The following is a 12,656-nucleotide window of genomic DNA, read 5'->3' as shown; positions in this document are numbered from 1 at the left end:
GTAAGGGACCACTGTCCACTTCCCCAGTTGGCCCTGGGGTAGCAGGCAGACTAGAGCTGACCAGTCATTGAGCTAGATAGCATACTAAAAATAAATGAATGTGTGTGTGTCTTTCATTCTCGGATCCAAGGGGCTGCTGGGCTGGTGGCTAGAGGAACACAAAGTGGTGTAGCCCAAACTCACCTCTACAAGCTTCTCCAAAAGGGGCTGGGGAAACCATATTTCTACATTTAGAAGAACGGAAGTGTATCCTTCTATCTCTCACTGCACATAAGCCAGCCAGCCAGGCATGGTGATCCATGCCTTTAGTATGTCTAACACTGGCAGGCAGAGAGGCAGGCAGATCTCTGTGAGTTCAAGGTCAGCCTAGACTACAAAGTGAGTTTCAAAACAACCAGGACTATACAGCAAAACCCTGCCTCAAAACAACAACAACAAGTGGATCAAAGTCCTCTCAGCACAAGGCCTGATTCTCTGAAACTTTCAAAGGGCAAAAAGGAGTGTGTTTCACAGAGGAAAGGAGTTTCTGAATCACTCAGAAAATAAGGCCAATATATATGAGATTTCATGAAAGTAAAGCATAAGGAACAGCCAAAGCTATATATATATATATATATATTTAAATCCTACAGAGGATTAGTATCAGAATAAAGAATTCAAAAAACTAAACATCAAAACAAATAACTGAGTCAAATAAATAAATAAATAAATAAATAAATAAATAAATAAATGCCTCAAACCCAGAGAGTTCTTAAAAGAAAAAAATACAAATATCTAATAAACGCTTTACAGTGATGCTACTTTGAAATTTAGGAGCTCCATCTCACCTGCCAGAATGACTATCATCAAGAAATGAAATGACAACAAAGGCTGGGGCGGCTGTGAGGGAAGAGCAGCCTTTCCCCGCCATTGGCAGGAGTGTACACAGTGCAGCCACTATGCAAATCAGTATAGAAAATTCTTAAAAAGTTAAAGATAGAATCACCCTATGCTCCAGCCACGCTACGTTCTCAAAAGACTATGTATTCTGTTGCAAAGATATTTTCACATCCATATTCATTGCTGCTCCATTCACAATAGCTAAGAAATGGTACTAGCCTAGATGTCTACCAACTGATGGATAATGATATTCTCTCATTTACATACAGTGGAATTTTATTCATCTATAAAGAAACATAAAATTTGCAAGAAAATGGAACTGGAAAATCCTACATTAAGTGATGCAACTTAGACCCACCAAGAAAAATATCACATGTTCCCACTCACATGTGGATTCTAGATTTTATTTTATTTTTTCCAGACAGGATTTTTCTGTGCAGCCCTGGCTTTCCTGGAACCAACTCTGTAGACCAAAAAAGCCTTGAACTCAGAGATTTGCGTGCCTCTACCTGCCAAGTGCCACCACTGCCTGGCCTAGATCTTAAACTTTAGATTGATGATTTTGATTTAGAGTATCTGCAGAGGTCAGGAAGGTAGAGGAGTCATGGAAGCGGGGAGATAGGGGTCTCACTGGGTAAGGAATACATACATTGTAAAATACGTACATAAGTGTTATGGCCATACTCACTCTTTGGATTCCTGTGTTCTTTTGGTAACATGCTGTACAACCGTGTCATAGCCAGACTCCTCCCCCTGATTCTGATCAGATATGCACTTTTCCATTTCTTCTTCAATCATAGACCCCAGCGTGTTACATATGTGCTGTCTGAGGTATTTCACAAATTCATAGCTGAAATAAACATAGAAATAAAATGTAGTAAATATCACACTCTCAGTTATTAATCAGATTCAGGAAATGTACCACACAAAGGCCTGTAACATGTTATGACGTTTTTGCCTTGTTATTAAGAAAATAAATAACAAATGTTGGCAAGAACACCTCCAGCCCCTAACTCTTTACTGTTATTTACTTAGAGAGTTAAGGCATAGGAGCAGGGTTTCTCTATGTAGCTCAGGCTGGACTCAAACTCAAAATCCTCCTGCATCAGCATCCTGAGTCCTAGGATTACAGATGCATACCACGACAGCAAGTTCTGCATCTTAGACTGACCTATCTTCCTACTTAAGTAAAATACCTAAGCAACTGAGCATGATACAGTGCTGTCATAATAATGAATTAAAGTGAGAATTCTAATGCAGAGACAATGTACTGTATAGGTACCATAAATATTTTCTTGCAAAATATCACAGAAAGAGAGAGAGAGAGAGAGAGAGAGAGAGAGAGAGAGAGAGAGAGAGAGAGAGAGAGATCTTGTTACTTTAAAAATAAATTGAAGCCAGATGGTGGTGGTGCACACCCTTAATCCCAGCACTTGGGAGGCAGAGGCAAGCAGATTTCTGAGTTCGAGGCCAGCCTGGTCTACAGAGTGAGTTCTAGGACAGCCAGAGCTACACAGAGAAACCCAGTCTCAAGAAAACTAAAACAAAAACAAAAAGCAAATAAAAATAAGTTGAAAATGTTTAAAACTTCCTTTCACTGACACCAGAAAACCATCTTTTTAATATATGATATATACTGAGGGTACAGACCAGTGTTAAAGATGAAAAAGATAGAAAGAAATTTTAAAATGTCCTCAAAGACTCACATCTGAATCTTGAAGCCTTTTACTTCTAAGGATAGATACCCAGAAGCCACCACATCTCTGAGGAAGCTCAAAATGCACAGCCATGAGCCTCCTCGCTCCCTCCACTAAGGAGAACCTTCCCTAGCACAGGGAGATACCGCTAAGCTGGGGAAAGGCATGCAAGTTTCCACGGCTCCATCTCCAGTGTTATCAACGACATTTCCCAAGACAACTCAGTGATTGTGTTACAAGGATGAATTTATGACTTTCTTGTAAAACTGATACAAAACTACAGAAAATCAAAAGCTATATTTCATAATGTCGTGTGTGTGTGTGTGTGTATGTGAGAGAGAGACAGACAGAGAGAGAGAGAGAGAGAGAGAGAGAGAGAGAGCATGCACTCCTTCTAGAGGTCTCAAGTGTTTTCTTCCATATTAAAGAAAGGGGAGAGAATGTGGATCTGCAGCTTAGAAAAAAAAAACACTAGAGGCTGTTAGAGGAAAGGACAGACGGGTATCTCCACATGACAAATCTTCTCTTCCAATGACCATACTTTCTTCCACTTTGTTTTATTATATCTGAAGTTACATTACTCGCTGGCTCAATTGTCTCCAACAGCATCTACTTATGAAATTGCTAACATCCCAGAAACTCAGTATCCATATAAGCTTTTGATAATGTGGAAGGATAAAAGGGAGATATAATTGCAGATTTTATAAATATTAAGGTAACAGAATACTAAGGAGAATCTTTATGTAAATTAGTTTGAAAAATCTAAATAAAATTGAGAAGAGTCCCAAAATATAATACTAAAACTCCTGACTTACTATTTTTAAAGCAGGAATGTGCCAGGTGTAGTGGTATGCACCTGTCGTCCCAGCACCCCAGAGGCAGAGCCAAGTGGACCTCTATGAGTTTGAGGCTAGCCTATATAGAAAGTTTCACCCCAATCAAAGCTACATAGTGAGATCCTGTCATAAAAACAAACAAATGGATATACAATAAATCTACTTTTATTTAAGAAGGTACCAAATTTTCTATATTGTGCTTTTACAATAATAAACCTATGACCAAAACAAAACAAAACAACAACAAAACTGACTGCAAGTATGTCTAAACAAGAGTATCATCCAATCATTGTGATCAGCATCAACTTAATATGGAAATAAGCAAAAACAAGGGAAACCATAAGCATAATCATAAATTTAAAACATCAAGCAGCGCCTGGTGTTACATGCTCCCACCGCTTGGGATGCCGAAGTCCAATAGTCATTTCCAGGCTAGCCTGGGCTTGCTGGGCAACACAGCAAGCAGGTCTCAAAAATCCTGACTATTAAATTAGAAACTCTATAGTGATTCTTTGCACATCTTTAAAATCCCCTTGAGAACCTGAGGAAACTGTAAAGAATACCACCATAAAACTGCAAGTAAACATAACCTTTTACAGAGAACGTTAAAGGACCGAAGGGTCTCTTAATACCCATTTCTAGAAACTGAACTTCGTGATATGTAAAAGTCAATAAAAGCAACAGAAACTGCCTCCTATCAGGCAAGAAGCTAGGGTTCCATTCCCAGCACCTGAATGACCAAGTCAATAAACAGACAAAAGCAACATCACAAGAAAAGTATATGTGGGATACTGGATTTTAAAAGGCTACAACTAATCAATCGGGCGCCTGGAGGTAGACTTCGAGGCTGAGAGGCTTAATTCAGTGTATGAACAAACTCCAAAGAAAAGCATAGAGCCCTATGGATCCTTAACGTCTAGGAGTGTTTGCATTGTAAAAGGTCCTTCAGATAGCATCTAAATACTTCCATTCTCGGTGCTCCTCAAAGCTGGGCAACCTGCTCCGTTTCAGTGGGTCTAGGGCATTGGCATGGGCGCCCTACCCCTTCACAGGCACCCAGACCTGCTTTAGTTTGGGTGGCTCTTCCAGTGTTGAGTGGGTTCCTACAACAGGCAGTGAAGTAACAGACCAACAAAAACACAAATAAGGACCTGGGGCCAGCAAGAGGGGTGTCATGTGAAAGGAATTCCCTTAAGTGTTAAGATTGTTCTTTAAAGAGCAGAATAATTTACAATTGATGTTCTTAAGCTGCTGTGACAGAGAACATACAGGCAGGCAGAAGAGGCTCTACAAAAATCACTTTGATTTAAAAAAAAAAAAAAGGATAAATTCAGCATTGGGACAAAGAGAGGAAAAATCTGAACCAACAATCAGCCCTTTTAGCAAAGAATCAAATAAATCTCTATCCAAATCATTTTCAGCCTTCCTGGACCGGTGGCTTGTTTGCTTAAAAACTTATCGACTCGATTTTTACTTGTGAAAATTTTCGTCAGTCTCCTCCAGCCGCAAGAGGATCTCCTCTGCGCACTCCAAGGAGGGAGCTCCGGTGATTTTCTCTTTCACGCTCTGGAACAGCTGCCGGAGCATGGCCTGCAGCATCCCCTCATCCTCGCTGGAGAAATGGGCCATGCCGTGCAGCAGCCAGATCTCCGCAACCACCGCGGGGTCGCCACCAACAGAGCGCAGTGCGCACGCGCGACCTGGCCCAATCGCCGCCGACGCTCAGCGTCGTTCCCTAGGAAACCACAGCGAGAGCCCGGGGGCGGGGACGCGGATGAGTGGCGTTGCGCAGGAAGAAGACTGGGCTCTGGGTTTGGAGACCGGGAACTGACAGAGGCTAGCGTTGGATGCTTGACATTTGTTGGTACCGGCAGAGCTCACGCCTCCCCCGACAGGAATAACAGACACCTCAGGATCTACTGGGCGGGCCTAACGGGAAAGCCGGGGCGGCTGCGCCTGACGTCAGCTCGCTGACGCGCCCAGGGGATGGGCGAATCCAGGAGGAGAGTGGCTATGATCCAAACCTTGACCTGCAGGAAGGAGGGAGGGGGACAGAATGGGAAGAGGCGGTTAATAAAAACAGGGCCAAGGAAGTCAAACTGATATATCAACTGGGGATTGGGTGGTATTGAGATGTGGAAAAACCGTGTTCATACAGCAACTGTAACAACTTGCCTGCCAATGAGGATAGCACTCCATAACAGAAAAGCAACTAACAATCCCTTACAGGGCAGTTATGTATCTTACTAAGAAAACTCTGCATGACAGACTGGAAGTAGTCCTTGAGCCCTCAACCCTAGCTAAACGAGCTATGGATAACTGGCTTCTAGGAGCTAAAGAGCCAATGGTCTTTAAGGGTGTGCCCATGCTCCAGAGGAGGGTCCAACATCCATGAGGATATAGGCAGCAAAAGTCAGTTCCGTGTTTTGTTTGGAGAGTTTGGGTTCCTGGTTAAGAGCATTGACTGGTTTTCCAGAGGACCCAGGTTCAATTTCCAACATTGGTGACTCAACCCTCAGTCAGTCCAGTTCCACGAGATCTGATGCCCTCTTCCAGCCTCCGTGGCACTACACATCTGTGGTTCACAGACATACAGACATGCAAACACGATACACATAAACTAATTTTTAAAATCAACTATTTAAAAATATCTACAAATATATACACATGAGATTAATATATATATATATATATACTTTATATATTTATACTTTCATATGTATATATGAAAGAATAGTGGTGTTAACTTCTGGTAAAAACCTACAATTTTGTTTATAATCCAGTAGGGAGTTTTAAAAGAAACAGAACATGTTGGACATGAAATATATGGGGAGCTTGCAAGTGTACAATATTCAGAAGCCAATAGATACTGATGCCAAAACAACTGATGAATGGTTTGATGTCAATAAACTTCCCGAATCCAGCCATATATTCTATCCTCAGATCAGATACACTTCTCAGTTAGCCAGATTTAGTAATTTCCTGCCTATGCTAATGTTTCCAGGAAAACGAAAGTTTTTCTGCAGATAAGGTTTGTTGTTGTTTATTCAGAAAATAGGGTCTTTGTTCGCTTTTGAAAATAAAAATTAGCTTTTGGGTTTTTATTATTTGACAATTTTATATATGTATATACTGAGTCTCACCCCTCCCCATTCCCTTTTCCAATCTACACCCTTTGTCGCACTTTGATAAGGAGAAACCCTTCTACCAGCAAATGTCCTCCTGTTTGGATGTATTGTGATTTCCTATTACTCCACTCAGTTGCTTTCATTGGCATCTTTGGTGAGGGATTGTTTACTGAAGTATGGGTAATGTATCAATGGCTACACCACCGAAGAAAACTGCACCAGGCCCTTCGGCACACACTTACAACTCATAAACCCTCAGCAAGGGGTCAGACCTCATGAACTCCTGCCCCATGCAGAACAAAATCAACCAAGTCCAGTTTTGAGCAGGTCATGTGCAAATAACGACAGCTTGAGTGAGTTCCTGAGAGCAGTGGATATCACATGTCCAGAAGACACTGTCATGAAGAGATCTCCAACCTCTAGCTGCTATGCCACCGTCTTCTAAGTTATTCCCTGAGTCATAGAGCAGGAAACCACAGAGATGTCCCACATCTTAAGGCCAAGGACTCCACATTAACCAGTTGTGAACCTCTTCATTAGCTGATTTATAGTACAAAAAAGATGTGTCTCTGAGAAAGGCTGACAGCAGCGCTGATTTGTGAGTAGGAGTCTAAGTATCCATAATGCAGCTCCATGGTATGTCCACTTAGCCAAACAATAATAATAGATTCCAAGCTACAGTCTATGACTTCTTCACACACAAGTGTTCCTCCCAGGTTAAAAATAGCAGGCATGAGTTCTCTCCATAAAGCTGACTTCAAATCCAATCAGAAAACATCTTGTTTCCCTATAACTTTCATGCCATTTACACCCATGGGCATATCTTACATAGGAAGGTCAGACTGACACATCAGGCAAACAGCTAGGTCAGCCTATTGATGAATTTTCTCCCTAGCAGATCCCATAGCACCCTTTGGCACTATGAAAGCTAGCCAGCAGGCAGGAATCTTCCAGCATAGATTCCGTGTGATTCCTTCTTAATGTTATGCAACCAAGTGTGGGGTATCTTAAAACATGTTCTTAATTTTACATATTGTGCAACCTATTGCCTTGGTTAATAAAAAACAACTTGGCATCAAAGGTTCCGAACCTCATTAGTGGGTGATGCTATAAACTCAGTACATATGTGTGCATGTGTGCACCAGCAGTGAGCACATACTCACTTCATATTCATACCAACACAAAACGGGTTGTATTTGCAACTCAAAATAATCACTCGTGTGTAGGAGGAACATCAGGCCTCAGTAACAAGGCAGTGGCCACTTCCACATAAACATCAATAAAAGAGCAAGTGGGGCCACAGAGCCACAGAGGCAACTTACGCACGAGGGACAAACTGAAGCCTGTCTGAGAGCCTAGGGATTGGTGATGCAGACGATGACGGCCAATCAGGAACTGCCTCTTGGAGGACACACTTGCTTGGAACCAATGAGACTCGGGTGGAAGGTATAAAGGACACTCCCTGAGAATTAATAAACAAGCTTGCTGACTTGTTCTCTCCTGCTCCCAGAGTCTGAGCCATTGATTACCTGCCTTCTCCCGCTGCTTCCAAAGAGGACATCAGGCAGGATGGAGGACTCAGGCAACACTAGTGAGCTCTTCATTTTTTTCAGAATGTCATCCAAAGGCCCACGAAAAAAAGGCTTGTTCGTCTCAGCTCATGGAGAAATCTTTAGGAACTGTGGCCCAGTGTGGAGATGTATCTCTTACTCTAAAGTCTTTGCTGTGAAAAAATTCTGGCTTAAACTTTAAGAATATAATATATCATTAAAGGAAGTCACAACAAAAACTTGGAGACAGGAGCCATGGAAGGATGCTGGTTTCTTACTTAGCTAACTTTCTCACTTAGCCTGGGACCACATAATGATCTGGGTCCTGCTAAATCTATTAATAATCAACATGATCCGTCACATAAAGCCCATGAGCCAATCTAAGCTAGGAAATTCCTCAATCAAGGCTTTCTCTTCAGATTTACGCTCTGTCAGGTTGACAGTTAAAGCTAGCTAGGATACTCGTGGAGGTCTGCCTGTATGGGATATGTTGAAGCTCTGGCCTCTTCCTGTCTTCCATTGCCCCACAGCTCTCCATGGTGTTAACAGTTTTGCTCCACCAGGTGCTCCTCACTCCACCACTCAAGAACAGAAGTCCAAAAGTAGAGTCAGGTGACCATGAAAGGAATCATGAGGCAGTACAATTTGTCTCTTACTTTAATATATGTTACAGTAAAAGAATAATAACACTGCTTTATTGAACAGTGTGATACGTTTCAGTATGGCTAAGAAAAAAACTTATTGTCACCACAACAAGCCAAATATTAAGGAGATAAATAGGTCACTCAGCTTGAATTAATCATTCTAAGTCACTCAAAACTCATAGTATCACTTTATAGCCTATGATTATACGGCACTATAATTTGTCAATATATATTTGTAAGAAGGAAAAAGAAAACCAATGAAACCTAAATTTTAAAAGGAAAACAAAAAAAATTAAAATAAAATAAAAATAAAAAGTAGCCTATAGTGATATGATTTTTCTGGCATACTAAATAAAGATACTTTGTAAAATTCAGAACACAGGAAAATATGCACTTCCCATAATATAGTTTGTCATCCCTGAAATTTTTAGTATAGTTGTAACAACTATATTTTCATATAAATGTACTAGCACTTGGATTCAGTTATGACTATTCCGTTATTAAAATGGATCATTTCAATCTATATGAATGACCAGCAGAACTATTAAATGGAATGTGAATGGAGTTGTGGCTTTACCTCAGTGGGAGAATACATCCTTAATATTGATGGGGTCCTAAGTCTGTCTGGAGTGCCACAGAAAAGTCATTTAGGAAACAGAACACTCCTTTGTGTGAGCAAGATTGCCCTATGTGGATTTCAAGATGCTTAGGTTTTTTTTTTTTTTAAACAAAACAATTTTTTTATTTTTATGTGCACTGGTATTTTGCCCGCATGTATGCTTATGTGAGGGTATCAGATAATGGAGTTATAAACAGTTGTGAGCTGCCATGTGGGTGCTGAGAATTGAACCCAGGTCCCCTGGAAATGAAGTCAGTGCTCTTAACTACTGAGCCATCTCTCTAGCCCCTGAAGAGGCCTAATGTCCCTATCCTACACTGTAGATGCTAGCAATCGCCGCCTGGCCAGCTTGATAACAAAATAACCTCTCACATTTCAAATGCCTTCTAAGGGAAAATAGAATGGCACAAAGTGAGAACTATACTAAGGAATATACCAAGGAGGAAGGGCAGTAGATCAAGAGGATGTCTCAGACACAGCAAGGATGAGGAGTGTGCACTTAGGTAAATCTCAATAAACATGGTCTCCACTAAATGATAATTCTTCTAATCTGTAAAGGTTAGAAATGTGTACTACTGGAGGAGATCAGACCACAGACTCTCATAGGGGCATCAGTCTCCGCCTCCTGAATCCTGGGATTAAAGGCATGTGCCAGGCATTATGCCTGGCTTAAAAATGTTTTGACGCTTTTTATCATTGTATTTATTTTTGTGTGTGCACAGGAGCATCCCACATGAGAGAATGATCTCAAAAGACAGTTCAGTTCCCTCTTTCTACAAAGTAGGCCTGGAAATCAAACTGAGGTCTTCAAGGTTTGGCAGCAGATAGCTTCACCTACCAACCTCACTTAAATGTTTTAAGATTTACTCATTTATTTACGTGTTTGTAATTTGTATGTGAGCACACATGCACTTGGGCACAAAGACTAGAAAGGGTATCAGGGCCCTCTTCCTATCAGTCTCATCCTATACCTTTGAGATAAGGTTCCAACCAGAACTTGGTGGCCATATTGCCAACCCCCGTAGTCAACACTCTTATACCTGAGTTCTTTGTTTCCCTTTACTTATACATTGATAACTCCAAGGTAGGTAAAAGCAACATTTGTAATGGATAGCCAGTGTTTTCTTGGGTAGATTAGAAGACAGCAAGCCACAGTGAACTCAAGCAAGCCAGTAAGGAACATCACTCCATAGCCTCTGTGTCAGCTCCTGCTTCCTGACCTGCTTGAGTTCCAGTCCTGACTTCCTCTGATGATGAACAGCAATGTGGAAGTAAGCTAAATAAACCCTTTCCTCCCCAACTTGCTTCTTGGTCATGATGTTTGTGCAGGAATAGAAACCCTGACTAAGACAGCCTGGAACTCAGAAATCCACCTGCCTCCTCCTACTAAGTGCTGGGATTAAAGGTGTGTGCCATCACTCCCCTGCTGTTTTTTAATTTTTATTTGATATTTTCTTTATTTACATTTCAAATTTTATCCCCTTTCCTCATTTCCCCTCTGAAAATCCCCTATACTACTCTCCTCCCTCCCCCTGCTCACTAACCCACCCACTTCTGCTTCCCTGCCCTGGCATTCCCCTACACTGAGGTATCGAGCCATAACAAGACCAAGGGCCTCTCCTCTCATTGATGTCCCACAAGGCCATCCTTTACACCATATGCGGCTGAAGCCTTGAGTCCCTCATTGTGTATTCTTTGGTTGGTGACTTAGTCCCTGAGAGCTCTGGGGGTACTGGTTGGTTCATATTATTGTTCCTTCTATGGGGCTGCAAACCTTTCTCTAGCTCCTCCATTGGGGACCCTGTACTCAGTCCAATGGAGTCAATGGCTGTGAGCCTCCACTTCTATATTAGTTGGGTATTGGCAGAGCCTCTCAGGGACAGCTATATCAGGCTCCTGTCAGCCAGCACTTGCTGGCATCCACAAGAGTGTCTGGGTTTGGTTGTATATGGGAAGGATTCCCAGGTAAGGCAGACTCTGAATTGTCCTTCCTTCAGTCTCTGCTCCACACTTTGTCTCAGCAACTCCTTCCATGGGTATTTTGTTCCCCCTTCTAAGAAGGAATGAAGTATCCACACTTTGGTCTTCCTTCTTCTGAAGTTTCTTGTGGTTTGTAGATTGTATCTTGGGTATTCTGAGCTTCTGGGCTAATATCCACTTATCAGTGAATGCATATTCATGTGTGTTCTTTTGTGATTTATTCTCACTCAGAATAATATCCTCCAGATCCATCCATTTGCCTAAGAATTTCATACATTCATTGTTTTTAATAGCTGAGTAGTATTACATTGTGTAAATGTACCACATTTCTGTATCCATTCTTCTGTTGAGGGACATCTGAGTTGTTTCCAGCTCCTGGATATTATAAATAAGGTTGTTATGAACATGGTGAAGCATGTGTCCTTATTACATGTTGGAGCATCTTCTGGGTATGTGCCCAGGAGTGGTATAGCTGGGTCCTCTGGTAGTACTATGTCCAGTTTTCTGAGGAACCACCAAACTGATTTCCAGAGTGGTTTCTTTTTAAATTTTTAAGTTGTATGTTTGGAGTTATAATATAATTATATCATTTCTCCCTTCCCTTTCTTCCTTCTAGCCCCTACCAGGTAGAATCCCACACCCCCATTATTTTGCTCTTTCTGAAATTTTTGGTCCCTTTTTCTTTAATTGTTCTCATTCATAAGTATGAATGTGCATGAGAGATATATGTATGAATATTCCTAAATATATAAATATGAACTGCTCAGTCCATGTAATGTTGCCTATATATATATATATATATATATATATATATATATATATATATATGATTTCAGAGATGTCCACTTGCTCTTAGTTAAGAAACTGGGGAGGAAAGACTATTTCTCTACTTCCTAGTTGTTTGTACTTCTTCGTCCAGTGTTGAGACTTCATGAGCTTCCCCAGTTTTGGCAGTTGTAGGTTCTCTTCCAAGATTCATGACTTCACTGGCTCTATGTGGTATCCAATACCAGACATGGTTTCCCTCTTCTTGAGCTTACCTTAATTCTAATTAGAGGTCTGTTTGTTACTGTCAAGGTATATGTGTCATGTCTACACACCCATCTAGTTATTATGCCATGGTGTTTGTTGTGGTCCACAGGTGTCATAGCTGGGAAGGACTATTGGTTGCTTTCCTCCCTTGGAAACTTTCATGGAGACTTCTGGTAACATGAAAACTTGTCCGCAGGGAGAAAGATTTCAGGTCAGATCTAGATCAGATCCTCTGGGTCCTATGTTCAAAGTGTGTGATTTTTTTTTTTTTTGCAAAAGAGACTTAAACTT

At 41.2% G+C, this 12,656-nt stretch overlaps 1 protein-coding gene across 2 annotated transcripts in view; it reads right to left on the bottom strand.

Moving 5' to 3' along the window:
- Positions 1 to 5,347, bottom strand: part of Tbc1d32 (TBC1 domain family member 32) — a 223,553-nt gene extending 218,206 nt beyond the window's left edge. The window contains exons 1-2 of one of the 2 annotated variants that reach the window (XM_031348714.1): positions 4,887 to 5,347; positions 1,568 to 1,729 (exon numbers count right to left, since the gene is read on the bottom strand). In XM_031348714.1, coding sequence (XP_031204574.1) covers positions 1,568 to 1,729; positions 4,887 to 5,041 — 317 coding nt within the window. In that variant the 5' untranslated portion in view covers positions 5,042 to 5,347. The remainder of the gene's footprint in view (positions 1 to 1,567; positions 1,730 to 4,886) is intronic. The other variant, XM_031348713.1, reaches the window with a different exon arrangement.
- Positions 5,348 to 12,656: the final 7,309 nt, after the last annotated feature.

This window comes from Mastomys coucha, unplaced genomic scaffold (assembly GCF_008632895.1).
Source record: "Mastomys coucha isolate ucsf_1 unplaced genomic scaffold, UCSF_Mcou_1 pScaffold3, whole genome shotgun sequence".
NCBI lineage: Eukaryota > Metazoa > Chordata > Mammalia > Rodentia > Muridae > Mastomys > Mastomys coucha.
The sequence above is the reverse complement of the archived record's forward strand: the minus strand, read 5'-3'. Positions and strand labels throughout refer to the sequence as shown.